The sequence below is a fragment of the Eumetopias jubatus genome, unplaced genomic scaffold (assembly GCF_037043125.1).
Source record: "Eumetopias jubatus isolate StellerSeaLion01/CBP00866 unplaced genomic scaffold, mEumJub1_p1.0 scaffold_9, whole genome shotgun sequence".
In the NCBI taxonomy this organism is placed as follows: Eukaryota; Metazoa; Chordata; class Mammalia; order Carnivora; family Otariidae; genus Eumetopias; species Eumetopias jubatus.
This window is the reverse complement of record NW_028274815.1, coordinates 30,206,705-30,225,010: the sequence shown is the minus strand read 5'-3', so window position 1 is coordinate 30,225,010 and position 18,306 is coordinate 30,206,705. Positions and strand designations below refer to the sequence as shown.

At 39.9% G+C, this 18,306-nt stretch overlaps 1 protein-coding gene across 3 annotated transcripts in view; it reads left to right on the top strand.

Annotated features, from left to right (window-relative positions):
• The window catches only part of FEZ2 (fasciculation and elongation protein zeta 2), a 41,142-nt gene that overhangs the window by 17,300 nt on the left and 5,536 nt on the right, over nucleotides 1-18,306 (top strand). The window contains exon 6 of one of the 3 annotated variants that reach the window (XM_028117218.1): nucleotides 17,537-17,612. The exons of 1 other annotated variant lie outside the window; for it this stretch is intronic. In XM_028117218.1, coding sequence (XP_027973019.1) covers nucleotides 17,537-17,612 — 76 coding nt within the window. Of the gene's footprint in view, nucleotides 1-15,304; nucleotides 15,458-17,536; nucleotides 17,613-18,306 lie in introns of those variants that run through there. One more of the 3 variants, XM_088026388.1, reaches the window with a different exon arrangement.

The window sequence follows — 18,306 nt, the reverse complement described above, 5'->3', positions numbered from 1 at the left end:
GAATTTTGGGTTAAGAGCTGTATTTGAGTCCTGCTCTTGCCGCTGGGTACATCTCCCTTTGAGTTTTGAGTTTTGGGAGGATTACATGAAATAATGTATGGAAGACTAGTATATATCCTGAGTAAATGCTAGTTATATATCCAGCTGCGTACTAGTTATTTCTCTCTGAAATTTATCAAACTAAAGTTACCATTTTCCTAAAGTTGAATTTATTTCCTATATATTTTTCTTTTGGTTAGTTGAACAGTCTACTCATTCACTGAAATCAGTGCAGTTTCTAAGTCAAAGGATATGCAGTTTTGGAGGGTTTTAAACAACCATCTTTTCATATGGTTCTACAGAAATGAAACCCAGTAATTGCATAAGTGAGCGACCATTTCCCCACACCTCCAACCAACAATGGGTATTGTTAGCCTTTTGATATATACTGATCTGAAAGGCAAACAATGGTTTGATCTGTTGACTTCTGTATTCTTTTGTGAGTTGCCTATTAAGGTGCCTATTAGATGTTTTTTGTATTTATGAGGGTACACATACTTCTAATCTCATAGTATCATACTCTGTTGTCATCATTGGATTAAATCTCACCTGGGAAGGAGTGCAGCCTTCCCAAAAGCTCATTCACATTGTTTCATTGTTTAGCATCTTACCTAATTTTTGTTTTTTTTTACACATCACTTAATGTCTGTTGAATTGAAACTTTGCTATAAAGGAGATAGAATCCCAAAGGATTTGGGTTTGTCCTATTTGAATTGTTGTTCTCTCAGGGATTTTTGTTGTTGTTGCCAGTCTTCTATTTATGTTGTATAGAGTCACAGACCATTGGACTTCAGTGGCAGTTCGCATGAGTACAAGAACAAGTCAGAGTATACCAGGTGTGTTTTAATTTAGCAGTGGTTGTCACCTAGAGTTATCTGAAGTGTAAAGACATGAGTGTTTACTTGCTTGGCATCATACCTCAGTATATGGATGAAATGGACATACTTCTTCCTTTAGGATCCGGTAATGTTTTCAAATTAAAAGTCACATGTAAGGTTGTGTTTTCTAAGTCTAGGGTTGAGAAGATAGGAATCTGTAGTGTGTTTTCTGTTTGCCATAATCAGTTGGAGCTTTCAAGAGAGAGTTCTCATGTGTGGGACTTAGCACCAGCAATAATGAATAGTTGCCTCAGTCTAACCTGAAGAAGTTAATTTTGAAAACTTTTGGGGTATTAGGAATCAGGAACTCTGTTTTAAAAAGAATTATATTGCCCTGTTGCTTTTGGGGGTTGGGGAGATAACTGCCTAATGATGGGGGCAGCTAGGCCTTGGCTGATACTCTTTCTTATATTATTTCTTTCACAAATGCACTGCTCTGTATGTATGACTCACTAAGCTCATATTATGACGAATAGTCAAATCTATTTTGTTTCTCTTTTACATGCAAAAATGCCCCAGTAATAGTTTTTCATTTAATCTTCACCAAAGCTGACTTTAAGAGAAATTTATTTTCATTTAGATAGTTCTGATTAGATTGTTCTGAAGTTATTCCACTTTGTGCCAGCTCCTAGCTTAGAAGGATCTGTTTTGACACAACTCCTTGAATTTGGGGCTTTTGTTTAAAATAAGATGGACCCTAGTTTTTTTCTTCCCTTCTTTTTAATTTGGAATTTTCAAATTTCACATTTGTTAAGATGATTGAGGATTGGCAAGGCAAATTACTGCCTGAGGGCCAGATTGGCCCTCTGCCTATTTTATAAATAAAGTTTTATTGGAACATAGCCATGTCCATTTATTCCATATGGTCGATGGCTGCTTTGGTGTTACAAGGACAGGATTGAATAATTGTGACCAACTGTGTGGACTGCAAACTAGAATATTAACTCTCTGGCCCTTTCTAGGAAAAGTTTTCCAACCCCCGATTTAGACTAAAATTTAATAAAATTAAAAAATTTGAAGGAAAAAAAGATTCAAACTCCATTTAAAGTGAATTTGTATAAAAAGATCACTATATCGTGACTAAAATTTATTATAAAATGTAACCTTGTTTTATCTAAGAGTGTATTGAATTGTTCTTTTCTTCAGGGCCCCATCCAGCAGCCTGAGTTATGCCTATAGGTGGTGATGCCTTGGCCAGTCCATCTCCAAGCCACTTGCCTAAGGCACTCTGCCTAGCAATAGACCTTTGTGCTCTGTGTGTCAGATTCCCAGTAGCTAAGTGAAGACAGCCAGCAGGTAGACCAGTTGTCTCTAGATTTGGGGCCAAATGAAAAACTTAAAAATGTTGGCAGTTGTCTGGGTACACTGTATTTATAGACAGTAATCAAAAGTAGTTTAAGGTAGAGGAGAAGTAGCAAAGGAGCTGATCCCCCTCCACCACTTTTTCTAAGTAGTGGTACTCAAGAGGATGAAGTCTGCCCTATATATGTGAATAAATATTAATACATTTTCAACAGTAATTTGTTGGTTATATTTGATAGCATTTCTCTGTTTTCTCTCTTTTTCCTTATAGTTGACACACAATGTTATATTAGTTTCAGGTGTATAGCATAGTGATTTGGCAACTCTATATGTTATACTGTACTCACCACAAGTGTAGCTACCATCTGTCACCATACAACGCTATTATGATAACATGCTGCACCTTTCATCTAGTGACTTATTCATTCCATAACCAGAAGCCTGTACCTCCCATTCACCTTCACCCATTTGTACCTCCCTTCCTCCGACAACCACCAGCTTGTTCTCTATATTTATGGGTCTGTTTCTGGTGTTTATTTGTTCATTTATTTTTTAGATTCCACACGTAAGTGAAATCCTGTGGTATATATATGACTTATTCACTTAGCATAATACCCTCTAGGCCCATTCATGTTGTTGCAAATGGGAAGAATTCATTCTTTTTTATGGCTGAGTAATATTCCACCACATCTTCTTTATCCATTTATCTATTGATGGGCATATTTTGACTATTGTAAATAATGCTGCAGTAAATACAGGCGGTGAATATATCTTTTTGAATGGGTGTTTTTGTTTCCCTTGGGTAAATATCCAGTAGTGGATCATATGGTATTTCTATTTTTCATTTTTTGAGGAGTCTCCATGTTGTTTTCCACAGTGGTTGCGTCAGTTTACATTCCCACTAACAGTATATGAGGATTCCCTTTTCTCCACATCCTCACCAACACTTGTTACTTCTTGGTTTTTTGATAGTAGCCACTCTGACAGGTATGAGATGGTATCTCATTGGGGTTTTGATTTGTTATTTCCCTGATGGTTAGTGATGTTGAACATCTTTTCATATTTCTATTGGCCTTTTATGTGTCTTCTTTGGAAAAATGTTTCTTCAGGTCCTCTGCCCATTTTTAATTGGATTATTTGTTATTTAGGTGTTGAGATGTATAACATATATTTTTCATATTAACCCCTTATCAGATATATCATTTGCAAATATCTTCTTCCATTCAGTGGGTTGCCTTTTTTGTTTTGTTGATGGCTTCTTTTGCTGTGCAGAAGTTGTGTGTGTGTGCGTGCGCGCGTGCGTGCGCGTGTGTGTAGTCCCAGGAGTTTATTTTTGCTTTTGTTTCCCTTGCCCGAGGCCACATATATAGAAAAATGTTGCTAAGGCTGATGTCCAAGAGATTACTGCCTTTGTTTTCTTTAAGGAATTTTATGGTTTCAGGTCTCACATTTAGGTCTTTCTTTTTTAAAGATTTTATTTATTTATTTGAGAGAGGGAGAGAGAGATAGTGAGAGAGCATGAGCAGGGGGTGGGGAGAGGGAGAGGGAGAAACAGGCTTCTCGCTGAGCAGGGAGCCTGATGTGGGGCTCGATCACAGGACACTGAGATCATAACCTGAGCCGAAGGCAGATGCTTAACCAGCTGAGCCACCCAGGTGCCCCTCACATTTAGGTCTTTAATCCATTTTGAATTTATTTTTGTATATGGTATCAGAAAGTGGTCCAGTTTCATCCTTTTGCATGTAGCTGTCCAGTTTTTTCAGCACCATTTATTGAAGAGACTGTTTTTCTCCATTGTAAATTCTTATCTCTTTTGTTGTAGATTAATTCACTGTATAAACTTAGGTTTATTTCTGGGCTTTCTATTCTGTTCTGTTGATCTGTATGATTATTTTTGTGCCAGTACCGTACTATTTGATTACTACAGTTTTATAGTATATCTTGAAATCTGGGATTGTGATACCTCTACCTTTTTTCTTCTTTCTCAAGATTGCTTTGACTATTCGGGTCTTTTGTGATTCCATACAAATTTTAGGATTACTTGTTCTAGTTCTAAGAAAAATACTATTGGTATTTTGATAGGGATTGTGTTGAGTCTGTAGATTGCTTTGGGTAGTATGGACATTTTAGCAATATTTGTTCTTCCGGTCCATGAGCATGGTATATCTTTCCATTTGTGTTGTCTTCAATTTCTTTCATCAGGGTTTTATAAAAGTTCTCAGAGTACAGGTCTTTTACCTCCTTAGTTAATTTATTTATTCCTAGGTAATCTGTTCTTTTTGGTGCAACTGTAAATTGGATTGTTTTCTTAATTTCTCTTTCTGCTACTTCGTTATTAGTGTATAGAAAGAAACACAACAGGTTTCTGTATATTAATTTTGTATCCTGCAGTGTTACTGCACTCATTTATTAGTTCTAGTATTCTGTAGAGTCTTTAGCGTTTTCTATTTTTAGTAACATGTCATCTGCAAATAGGGACAGTTTAACTTTTTTCTTCTCTATGTGGATGCCTTTTATTTCTTGTCTGATTGCTATGGTGAGGATTTCCAGTACTGTGTTGAATAAAAGTGGGAGAGAGGACCTTGTCATGTTCCTAAAAGCTTTTCCTCATTGAGTGTTGTGTTAGCTGTCGGTTTGTCATATATGGCCTTTATTATCTTGAGGTATATTCCTTCTAAATCCACTTTATTGAGAGTTTTTATCATGAACAGATGTTGAGTTTTGTCAAATGCTTTTTCCTGCATCTATTGAGATGATCATATGGTTTTTATCTTTGATTTTGTTAATGTGATATATCACATTGATTGATTTGTGGATATTGAACCATCCTTGCATCCGAGGAATAAATCCCACTTAACTGAGGTGAATGATTCTTTTAGTGTATTGTTGAATTTGGTCTGCTAATATTGTGTTGAGAATTTTTGCAAATATGTTCATTAGGGATATTGCCTGTAGTTTTTTTGTAATGTCTTTGTCTGATTTTGGTTTTGGAGTAATAATGCTGGCCTCATAGAATGAATTTGGAAGCTTTCCCTCCTCTTCTAGTTTTTGGAATTATTTGGAGAGAATAGGTATCAACTCTTAATATTTGGTACAATTTGCCTGTAAATCCATCTGGTCATGGACTTTTGTTTGTTTAGAGTTTTTGATTACCGATTCAATTTTGTTGCTAGTAATCAGTCTGTTCAGATTTTCTGTTTCTTCGTGATTTCAGTTTTGGAAGATAGTGTGGGAATTTATCCATCTCTTCTAGATTTTCCAATTTCTTGGCATATAATTTTTTGTAGTGGTCTCTTACAATCCTTCATATTTTTCTTTATTGTAATGGACATTCCTAAAAATTAGTGTTAGGGCCATAGAACGGAAGGTCATTGTAGGGCAGAGGGAAACTTGGATGTGTAATATTTATTTTAATAATTCACACCTATGAATTATGAATTAGTTTAGATGTAGAACAGTTTTACTTTATGAAAGATAGTATTGCCTAGAGAAATATATGTCACCACCAGTTTTTGTTTACCATTATCTACTATTTGTTTTCTGCAATTGTCTTTTGGTAACAGACTGGTAATAGTGAGCTTTCATGACCCAGCAGTTAAAAATCAGGAGTCTGTTCTTGACCCTTTATGCCTTGGAGAGGTTTGTTCATTGTTAATATAACACAAATTCACATAAAAGCCACAATATGCCAGGAAATTGTATTCTTATTATATACTGAGAGTATTCATAAGTATCAGGAAATAATTCATAAAATTACCAGGGTTAATTATTTTACTCTAATTTTAGTAGTTTGAAAATGTTTGCCAACACTAATTTAATTACCACATTAATATTAAATTACATAAAAATTTTAAAAAATGTTCAAATACAAAAAAAATTAAATTGATAGTATTCCATTTAACTCCTAACCTTGAAAATCTTCATACCACATCTTCCTGTTCTGAGAGCAAAATTCCAAAATAGTTTAATATTCAAGACATATTCAAATATTTATCTGCTTCGGTATAATTCATATTTTCTAATTTACTTGGATCTGGTTTTTTTTTCTGCAGAAACTATTTTTCAGTAGAATTTGCATTTACAACTGCTTTATAATTCACATTAAAAGTATTTGATTTGAAGAAGTGTCAAAATAAACACTCAAATTTTACATCTTAGGTAATATTTGAATATTTTTGCTTTGTAATTTTTTTACATTTATTGCTTTCAGTTCTGTTTTTCTTGTGTTTTGTGTTGCGATTATTTTAAGAATTTAAAAATTAAAAGTACTGTTCTATAAATCAGTATTTGAAAATCATGTCATTCAAACTATTGCAAATGATGTGATTTATGAGGAACCATAATTATGTTTGAATTTCACTTTCTTTTGAATCTCTTGGGTATAAAGAATATTTATGGAGTCAGAGCATAAATTAGGATACGAGTCAGAAATAGATGAAAAGCATTTCTTAATTGCTTTTCCTAACCTTTTTTCTGACACTGAGCTTTGAATTTGGAATTTTTAAAAGATTTCCTGGCTTGTTAGAGATCTGTGCCCGTGGGTGTCAGCTAAGGCTAAGAGAAAAGTCTGGTAGCAGGAATAGTCTGAATTTCCTGGCCTCCTGGTTAGTTTGGCCTTCCCTGTGCTGGATCCTTCTTTCTGTGAAATTAGTTAAGCTGGTGAATGTTCTGTGCAGAGAATGATTTGATATGTTTAGGACTCCAGAAAAGAATTAACAGATCACATCGCTGTATCTGATTCTTGTTGCTTTTCGGTTTACACAGTGTTTGTGTTTACTAGCTCTTTTCTTTCTCTTGTTCAGAAAGACCTTGAATTAGCTGCAAGTGTTACTTGTTTTCAGTTTAAGCTTTTTGGCTGAGTTGTATATTTAGTCATGGACCGGACCGTAACTTCTTTTCTTCATGTTGTCTTCAGCTCCTTAGGCTAGAGACTATCTATAGTCAGGAGTGTATTGTCAGTTTTTGTTTTACTTATATGAGAACTAAAACTACTCATTACTTGTTCTGGAGAAAAGTAGAAAGATGTGGTTACTTCTTTTTGGGAGCTATGTCCCCCCAAATGTTGTTCTAGCCTTTCTAGAGGAATGTTTTGAATATTTTTGGGTATCAGTATTTGCTGAACGCTTTGCTAAGTGATTCCCATGGACTACTTCATTTAATCCTCACAGCAACCCTACAGATTTTATTAATATTCCTGCCATTTCATAAATGGGTAGACAGAAGCTCAGCAGAGGCCTTCGCTCACAGAACCTGTACACACTGGCATGAGGATGTAACACAGAGGTGTGTGCAAGGGACCCTTGGCTCTGCGTTTCTCCTGGTAAGCTGTGCAGGTGTTTTGTCTGTGGCCTTGGAGATCTTGGCTCCTTTCCCTCTTCTTTCACATTTTTCTAATTTTTGTTTTTAATCTCCTGTATCTTGTTTATACTTTGCTCCTGGTTTTGTATGGGAAAAGATTCCAGAGAATGGCTGATTTTGAGGCTTAATACCTAGTCACGCCAGGGAAGGAAATGGTCATGAGGTAGCTGTGAGTATTCTTATTGTAAATCATGCGGCTGGGGCCCCGGATTGACTAAACTTCTTCCCCCACCCTCACTGTTACTTTGGCACTTTGTCAGCAGTGAGGGAAACAATAAAGTAAATACTGTAATGCTTAATCATTTTCCTGCTTATAAATGGGCTCATGTCAAAAGTTCCATTCTGAGAAGGGCATTTTACAGAGCTATTAACTCCTTTGTAAAGATACGGTGGAAAACAGATGGATGGATTACAAAATAATTTTAGACCCCCAGAATCTTTACTAGTTCTTCACTTTGCATGTGAACATTTGGATCCTTCAAATTTAGAAATGGTAGATTAAATGGAGGCAGGATTAGATTTTCTGATGTACTTAATATTGCAGTTGTTTATTTTAATTAAGCTAAATTAAAGTAAGAAATCCTTAGTATCCTTTATTTCATCGAGCATTCCTAACCGCGAGACTTCTGAAAGTGCTTTGACGGGTCTGTCGTACTTTTACCATGAGAAATGTTCAACAAAGAAATGCTGCTCTTCTCTTCCTCCACCCTCTGCCCCCTGAATAAAATTTAAGCATAGACAAGATCTTCTCTCTGGCCCAGTTCAGTACCAGAAGCACCTAATCACACCACATCTGCTCTCAAGGTTATAAATGTAGTGTTTCTAAATGAGGTGACGTTTGCTAAAAAGTAAATTTAATCTGTCTCCGAGGTTTTATCTTTTTAAAGTTCATTTTGCCTTCCAAAAGGGGTATTGTTTTATGGAATTTATAGGGCAGTTGTGAAACCACCTATTGTGTGCTCTTGGAGGTCTTTTCCTATTTCTTCCTTGTCCCGCCTGGTCTTTCCTTTCCTTGATTCTTCTAGTTCATTGATCTTCTGCTTGCTACTCTTTTGTTATCCTAGAGATTTCGTATTTCTTAGTCACTCCATTGTTTTACAAACCTCGTCAACAAGATTATTTATCTTACTTTATTAATTTCACACTGACTTCCTAGACCGGGTTCTTCAGTGGACTTTTTCAGAACTTCGTCGTTGACTTCTTTGACAAATAACTTTGTATCTTGTCATGTCATCTGTCTTCTGTTCACCTTCAGATTATTTTTGCTTTTTAGCTCTTTAAAAAAAAAATTTTCTCTCCTAAACAAGTCAAGAGAAAAAAATTTGTCTCTTCTCGATATGTTACCTCAGGCGCTAGGACTCTTGGGCTTCGGTCTTAGACGTGTTAAACTGTGGCTTAGCAGACGTCTGTAAATGCCATTGGAGTAGATAACTCTGAATGTGTCATTTGGCTGTGCGGTTTTGTCCTTCTAGAGCACTTACATTATAACCTGTGTGACCTCGCGGTCCCATACTGATGTGTGTGTGTGTGTGTGTGTGTGTGTGTGTTTTGATTTGCCTTCTTAAAGAAACCATGGATCATCTCGGTTGAGATAATTCATAGATTCATACGATTTACTAATAAGAGACCTTTACAAATGATAACACTTCATGACCTGTTTCAGTGGTGTGGAAACAGGCATGTGTGGGTTTAGTGACAGCTCCCTAGTCAGACGTCGGTAGCAAGGCTGGGAGAGAGCTTGGAGCCCTGCTTTCTGTTGCAGTATTTTTCTATCCCAGTTGACTCTTGGAAAATTTTCTGATTCCAAATACTTCTGACTACGGTGTGATTCCTAGTTCCATCGCCAAATCTGAAAGTATTTCACTGGTATGGGTAATAATTGCTACAGAATTTTCTAATTTCAGCCAGTATCTATCCATCGAATGCCTCCTGCGTGCTGCGGATGGGTTTGTGCTTTGCTGGCACACAAAAGAAGTGTCTGACATTATTTCTTCCCTTAACGATTGTGAGAACTTAGTTGAATTTATTAAAAAATTAACCCAAACTGGGGCACCTGGGTGGCTCAGTTGGTTAAGTGCCCTACTCTTGATTTTGGCTTAGGTCATGATCTCAGGTTGTGAGATCGAGCCCCTTGTCATGCTCTGTGCTGGGTGTGGAACCTGCTTGAGATTCTCTCTCTCCTTCTTACTTTGCTCCCCCTTCCCCCCGCCCCAGCTCTCTCCCTAAAAAAAATTTAACCCAAACTTTCTTTTTTCTTTCTCTGCTGTTTTTCTTTAGATATTGTGCCTCATCCCCATTTAAAAAAATACCTGGATTATCTTTTCTTTTACTATTATGAGCTAGACATATGTTGATCTCTAATTAGGTGTCAGGAATGAGTGTTAAGGATGCCGAGTGAATCCCAGCGTGTGGAGGCATGCTGCGTGTGGGCTGGGGATCCAGCTGACAAACCATGCAGTGTACTTTATGCAGTGATTCTCAGCCAGGCCAGTTTTGCCCCTCCCTTTACGATTTTAGGCAATGTCCAAACACATTTGTCCTTGTCACAAGTGGATGAGGTGAGGGGCAGTGCTACTAGCATTCCCAGTAGAGGCCAAGTGATGCTGTTCAGCACACCACACTGCACAGGACCGCCCCCACAACAAACAGCTGTCTGACTGCACATGTCAGTACTGTCGAGGTTGAGAAAACTAGGTATGCGGTGATAATTGCTGTATTCAAAGCAGTTACCGTGTTCTCGGTGTGTTCTGTGCCTGGCACCGTCTCGTGACGGAGGTGTGGATAAGTTGCTATTGCCCCTAGTTTGCTTTAGGCGTCTAGGCAGGCTGAGTTGAATCTGGAGGACAAGAAGAAGGGACAGGCCTACCAAGCAGAGGGCATGGTGGCGGCAGCCATCTGGAGGTGACAGGCACATCTGGGGCCCTGTAGGTGGTTCATTATGGCTAGAAGTGGAGAGAGCAAGCTGAAGGTGAGAGAGAAAGTCATTCAAGAGGGTGAGGAAGTAGCAAAGTAGAAGCCGGAAAATGGGTAGCTTTGCTTGCCATGCTAAGGCATTTGGTCGTTATGTAAAGGCTGTAGGAAACCACAAAAGAGGTTTTAAGTGGATCATTACTTGGTCAGATTTGTCTTTTGGGAGGATAAATTCAGTGTTTCAAGGAACTAATTGGAAGGGGGCAACTAGAGAGACGTTGACTCAGAGGCACTCATTCAGGTAAGAAATGAGCCACGAAGTTACAGTAGGGCCGGGAAAATGGTTGAATTTCAGGGATATGAAAGAGGTGGAATCTCTTGGTTGGGCAGCAGGGAAGAGAGGATGAGGGGTCGGGTCACTGATTCCTGACTTGGGCAAGCATAGGGAGAACACATGTGCCCCCTCCCCACAGGGAGATGCACAGGTCTTGTTAACAGCAACCGCATGGAGCCTCCAGCCCGGCATCTTTGGGGGTTACCTGCTTTTCCCGTCCGCTCTGGATGTAGCCCCTGGATGCCAAGGTTAAGCCTGCCATGTTAGCACATCCGCCCACCAGGATGGAGCAAGAACAGGGCTGCCGCAATAAAAACTGCTTATGGGAAGGAGGGGAGAATGCAGCTACTGTTTCACCCATGGTGGTGTGGGGGGGCTGCTGGGTGGCTAACAGGACCCCTGCGCACCGGCTGCGGACTGAACTCCTGGGTTGGCCGGTTTGGCTGCTTTTGGTTTTGTTCTCTGAGGGGATCTCTCTTGTCCATTGTCCTTTGTAGCTCATCGGGGAGGGTGTTTACTTCATGCTGCAGCTCAGATGTCACCTCCTCAGAGAGCTTTTCTTTGCCCTCCCAATACAAAACAGGCGTCCCGATTTTTATTGCCGTGTTGCAGCTATCAGCTGGGCGCGTTACTTGTCTGACTCTTTGCCCCGCTTCTGCTGGAATGTCGGGTCATCCGGGGAGGAGGGGCTCGGCTGGTGTGCTCGCCCGGAGTCGCTAAGACCTGTGATATCTGGCTCCTGTTTCTTGAAAGAGTGGATACATGCATGAGAAAGGTAGAGAATGCTGAAGAGGAATAGGATTAAAAAAGAAACAAAAACTTTTATTTCTGGTGAGAGAGAGGAAGAGGAGTTCAGGTTTGGATGTGATGAGTTTTAGCAGTATGCAGGTGCAGATGGCCGAGAGGCCATTGAACAGGCAAGTGACGCTCAGGTGGTCGGTGCAGTAAAGCTGGCTGGTGTGTACCGAGCCCTTCCTCAGTGCCAGGCTCGGTTCTCAGCCCTTTCCTGATCTTAACAAAGTGGAGCTGTACATCGGTGGCAGCAGAAGTGAAAAACAGCAGGACCGTTCAGAGAGCGTGCATGAGAAGAACAGTAGGGACAGACTCTCCGGGGGACACTGGTATATGAGAGCTGAGCAGAGAAAGAAGCACCTCTGGGAAGGGGCAGGCGGAAGCCAGGGGCAGGAGCCTGCGGGAACCCAGGGCAGGGGCACAGGTGGAGCGCTTACCGGGTGTCTCAGAGGGATCTGAAAAGTGTCCCTGGACCTCAGCATCGGAGAAGTGACCCGGGAAGAGCTGTTTGAGGAAACCCTGGGGAAAGGAACTTGGTTGAGGGCTGGAGAATTTAAAGTTGCCCCTGAGAAAGAGAGGGTCGGAGGAAGAGTTTGAAAACTCAGCGAGGGCAGGACATGGTGGCGCTGTGATTCCTGGCTGGGGATGGGGATTGATGGCCGCCAGAGCGCTGCTGGAGGGATGGTCTCAGACGTCTCTCTGTGAACCTTGAGATTTTGCTGTGCTGGCCTTTTCCCTGCTGGGGTGGGAGGCAGTAGCACGGTGCCAGCCACCTTGCTTCTCTGCTCAGGCTGCTGCGGGGGCCACCGCCCCAGCTCCGGCCCCAACTCCGGGCTCCCCCACCCTGAGCCGCGGGGCACAGTTCTAGGGAGAGTTCTTTTACTTGTTTCGCTGTGATCAGCTGTTAGCTTTGTGCTTTTGGGGCTTGCTGTGGCTTCACGTGGCTGTGCTTCCACCGACTTCCACCCAGCCTGGCGCTGTGGTTGCGGGAAAGCCATCTTTCAGGAGTCCTCAGGCTACCAGCACTTGTGGCTCAGCAGAGCCCACAGCTGCACCTTTAATAAGGAACCCTAGATTACAGCCGGAACCTAGGAGTTTAAGAATGTGCACCTGTCTTTTTATTTATGTTTTTGCAGTGACAGACATTAGGTTTCCAACTGGGGAGGTACAGCTAGTGTTTTTAAGAACATGCTGTTCAGATGTAAAGCATCCCTCAGTCTCCTGATGCGTGGATGCTAAAACTCTTCACCTTGTTTGACAATGTCTAGCTTCAATGTGCCTAGAGATAATGGAGTCAGGTTATATAGAGAATGAAGTGTTTTTGTCTTTGTTGCTTTTGAGAGGAAATACGTTTGGTAGAGTTTAAAAAATGGCTCTAGCCTCTGGTGCCTAAGTTCATCTCTTGATAATCTGCTTAAAAATGTGAACAAATTATATGATAGCATATGAAAAAGCTACAAAATACAAAAATCTACAAAATACTTATGTGTAGGTTTTCCTTTAAAACGAGCCTACTTCATCAAAGGGAATATGGTTATGCTGTCATCAAAGTGAAGCGTGTTCAGTCAAGGTGCCTGGACCAGACATTTCATTCTTGCCAGAACAAAATGGCATGCAGTCTGGGAAGGACTCTGTGGGGAGGGACCATTTAGGAGGAGAGGCACGGTTGTATATGTTCTCCAAAGATGGTAACATTTGGTACTCAGATTTTCGATAATACCACTGAGTACATGACTGATAAAGAGGCATTTAGCTCCTTCAAAGATGACACTTCTTGGTGTTTCTCAGCTTTTTGTTGTTAGGACTTCTTTACACTCTTAAAATTCATTGAAGAGGGCGCCTGGGTGGCTCAGTTGGTTGGGCGACTGCCTTCGGCTCAGGTCATGATCCTGGAGTCCTGGGATCGAGTCCCACATCGGGCTCCCTGCTCGGCGGGGAGTCTGCTTCTCCCTCTGACCCTCCCCCCTCTCGTGCTCTCTGTCTCTCATTCTCTCTCTCAAATAAATAAATTAAAAAAAAAAATTCATTGAAGACCCCAAAGAGCTTTTGTTTACAAAAGTCATATTGATGGATAATTACTCTATTATAAGAAAATTTTTAAAAATTTACAAATCCATTTAAAAATACCAGTAAGAAATTAATGTTTACACAAATAGCATATTTTTATGAAAAATAACTCTAATTTCAAAAATTCAATGAGAAACAGTGGCATTCCTGTGCATTTTTGTTAATCTTGTTAATACCTGGCTTAATTCAAGAGAGCTAGAGTCTTAAATCTGCTTCTGCATTCAGCCTGGCATTTGGAATATTTCACTATAAGTCATGAAAGAATGAAAGTGAAAAAGGCAAATCATGCCTTAGTATTTCTGAGAAAATAATTTTGAGCTCATGAACCCTCCTGGCGGGGGGTTCCTGGGCCACACTTTGAGAACCACTGGGCTAAACCATACGTTCTTTTTTTTTTTTTTTTTTTAAGATTTTATTTATTTATTTGAGAGAGAGAGAATGAGAGATAGCACAAGAGGGAAGAGGGTCAGAGGGAGAAGCAGACTCCCCGCTGAGCAGGGAGCCCGATATGGGACTCGATCCCGGGACTCCAGGATCATGACCTGAGCCGAAGGCATCCGCTTAACCAACTGAGCCACCCAGGCGCCCTAAACCATATGTTCTTGAAAGCAGAGACCATTGCCTTGCTTTCCGCTTCTGTTCCATGGGGCCTGGTAAATATTTGTTATATGGACTCCTCACATGTGTTTACTGTTTCAACTTTCCTCTGTAAAAATCCAGAGAGAGGACCCATCTGGTCAATGGGGACTGAACTCCCGTTCCGGGATGCCTTCCTCCTTAATTAGTCATGCCCTAAGAATCCATCTCAGGCCTTTGACTCAGCAGCCAGAGGGGTGCCACTGGCCTCTTCCCCGGTCTGATGGCATTGCAGACTGGTTACAAATCAAGATAAGTAGTTGAGGGAAAAACTATTTCCTTTAGAGTACAGTGGGTTCTCAGAAGCCTTGGAGGTTGCTGGGGGAAGAAGCTAGAATTGCTTCCTAGAAACAGTGGGAAAGTCTCTGTAGAAGTGTGCAGGGCCTGCTGGCACGTGGGATCCACTCTGCTCTCCAGGAAGCATATGTGCTCTTGCGGTTCGAGTTTTCTGCACCAAGGCAGTGGCAGGTGGCCCGAAGAGCGAGTGGGAAGCCGTCCTCAGCTCTCCAAGTAACAGCATTCTCATTTGCCAAATGTTATGTTCATGTTTCTCCAAACTTGCGGTAGAAATATGCACACTTAGGCTGAAAATATGCATACTGTTAGTATTAAGTTTTCAGACTTTTGATACAATGTAGGTAAACAATATCAAGAGGTATCTTAAAGTTACCGGGTAAATTTTGCCTAAGACAAAAATGTGTACAACTTAGGATATTTACATTAGAGCAAATTTATTTATCAGCCAGGTGAGGGAAGTCTTCCTGAATATAGTAGCATAAAAGCGTTGTTTTTGCATTTGACTTGCAAGGGAATGGAAGCAAAAACTGTTTAAAAACAGCATGATTTTGTCTGCTTTATCTGAATGACTAATGGCATTTTCTAACTGCTTGTCTCTTGGGCACATAAATCATGGTGGTGCATTCTTACTAATAGTCTTTGAACTTCTTTCTCTGTCCTTTTCTTCCGGGCCGTATATTGCTGCCTTTAGCGCTTCAGCATGGAAGGGATCTCAAATGTCATTCAGAACGGCCTCCGCCACACCTTTGGAAATTCAGGTGGAGAGAAACAGGTGCTGGGTTACCCTTATTTTCCTTATTCTCTGCTTTTTCATTTCCTGCGTAAGTGAAGGTCCTGAAAGCTGGCAGTTTGACTAATTTACTAAGACTGTTGCTTAAAAGAGAGAAGTGAAAGTTCATCATTTTTATGGTCTCAATAATACATACAATTCCCTTTAGGAAGAAGCATTTTTCAAATTGGACAAAAGACTAAATGCATTCTTCATACATGTTTGAGAGCTCCATTTTCCACTGCCTTTAAACAAATTGCCCTGACCTAATGAGTTGCATGTATAGAATATATAACTAAACTAGAATATACTATGCTAACTCTAAAAGTTTGAGAAACAAGGTATCACTTTGCCGGGGAAGAAAGCTGCTGTTGTGTCTTTTTGACAGGAGTTCTGGGTCACACGTGTCGGTCAGAGGATATATATATCTTACCTCCTTTTAAACGAAATTCAAGTGTTTTTAAGGTGTATCATGTAGTCAGCCAGCTCACTCTCTGCCAAGTGAGGCATGCGACATGATCTATACAAAAGTCTACGTGGATAGAAGTACGCAGTCAATTGTGTAGTAATTTGCTTTATATTAACATTTTTGTATAATGATTTAAGGAGGATCATGAACACAGGAAACACATCTACATTAATGAGTGTGCTTAAAATTACTTTTCACAATTTGAAATTTTCACTTCACAAAGAAAACTTTTCAGTGTAGCTCTTAAGACTGAGAAAGTGCAGAATGTAGCTTTTGGCAGTTTATCAAAAGAAAGCGTTGGAGTGTAGAAGGGCAAGAAGGGCAATAATCAATATTAAATAATCCTTCACACGGACATTTCCAGCTCCATGAAGGGATGGTCTAAATTTTTTTTTTTTTTTTTATTCTGGCACCTCTCCCTCTCTCAGACTCACAGGATGGTATAAAAAAAAGCTTCCAGACTGACCTACACGTACCAGTGGGACAGAGAGCGTAGCTGGTTAGCGCGCTGGCGGTGGGGTGTGGGTGGCGCTGCTTCCTGACGCTCTCTCTCTCTCGGAGGCCAGCCTGCCTGAGGCTCACGCTGTTGTGAAGCCCCAGGGGGGCTTGTTTCCGGTTTCCTTCACGGAGAAACATCCAGTGCCACAATTGGGTATCACCTTGGAGAAGTCTACACCAAAAAGATGGTGGGAATTGTTTCTTAAACGTGGAATAATTCACTTTTCCTACTTTTCTGTACCTAGGGAGCCAGTTCCTGTTAAACCATTTTACCTTGTCTTTTGATTATGAGGTCACCCAAGCGTGAAATCACTCACGGAGGGTTAGGAATAGAGCAGAGATTTAGAGCAAGGACTAAGTAATGGGTGGGTCTCAAAAGATTCTGAGTAAAAGACAGTAGATCTCCAGATGAGCACATGCAAACCACACTGAACTAGATAGTTTTCGGTGGAGTGGTCAGAATAGGAACATCTGGACAATCATTTTTAGGTTCTGCTGTCATGGGACATACTTAATAGGCCATAACTCTGATACTTGTGAGCCTTTACGGTAGTGAACGAAGCTGTTTGTCTCAGTATCAGATGTGAATTTTTATTATTCACTAGGCCATTCTCTCCTTTCACTTTTCTCTTTTCCCTTAATGCCTTTAAACATCCTAAATAATTTAGAATAATAATAATAATACACCTCTAAAATTGGTACGCATGTCTAAGATAGCTTCTGGAGGAAGCTGGTATGTGTTTTTAAAGTTGTCAAGTTATCCACGTGACCATTTTGTTCAACCAGAAAAAAATGGTCTGAAACAGAATTATTTGGCTGTTGGGAATGATTTGGTTTATGCAGAACTGTTACAACTACGTTTTTAGTTTTAAATTACTATTTCCAAAGTATGTTGAAAATATACAAGGAGAATGCTAGATAAGACTTTAATAATGAACAAATTGAACAGATCACCCTCAGACCTACTTTTGTGAAATTTTCAATAACTGAAAGATGAAAAAATGGATATTTATGTTAACATTGGGCTTGAATGAAACAGATAGAGGTGGGCAAAAAAATGAGCTCCAGCTGAGATAGTAAGATACTTCATGTTTCATGTTATAAAATAGACCTTTAGTAACTGTATCAAATTTTTGCAGATAAGGTCATTCAGATTTAAGTGATTTTTTTTTTCTTTGACTTGGCAGTACTTGACAACAGTCATTCCTTATGAGAAAAAAAACGGACCACCATCTGTTGAAGATCTTCAAATATTAACAAAAAGTGAGCAAAGATGAAGTTAAACTCTTACCGTATTTACTTTTGCTGATTCAAAATACTGATTTTGGTTGGTTGATTGTTGCTGTTGTTTTGCTTTGTCAATTTAGAGTAGTAAAGGAGGGATGATGTCATCATTTATTGAGAATGAAACCATGGATGGCTTATAACATCAAACATGACACTAAATCCAGAGTTGATTTGTATTTTTTGTGCTTTTTCTTTTTGAAATATTTACAAGCTGAACTTTTGAGGGAAAATGTGTAACTTGATTCTCCATCATCTCTTGGATGTTTGAGATCATATCATTTATCAATAAATAACGTCCTTCATGGAGCTTCTGTAAATATGATTGTCAGTAACTCAATAAGAAAGATTTAGAATGTGGCCTAAAACACTCTCGTTTCTTAGGAATGTAGAACCCTGAATCCAAGGTAGTAGTCACAGGTAGAATTTGAATTGGTAGTAATATTTTTTTTTAAAGATTTTATTTATTTATTTGAGAGAGAGAGAATGAGAGATAGAGAGCACATGAGAGGGGGGAGGGTCAGAGGGAGAAGCAGACTCCCTGCTCAGCAGGGAGCCCGACGTGGGACTCGATCCTGGGATTCCAGGATCATGACCTGAGCCGAAGGCAGTCGCTTAGCCAACTGAGCCACCCAGGCGCCCGAATTGGTAGTAATATTTTAAGAAGAGTCAC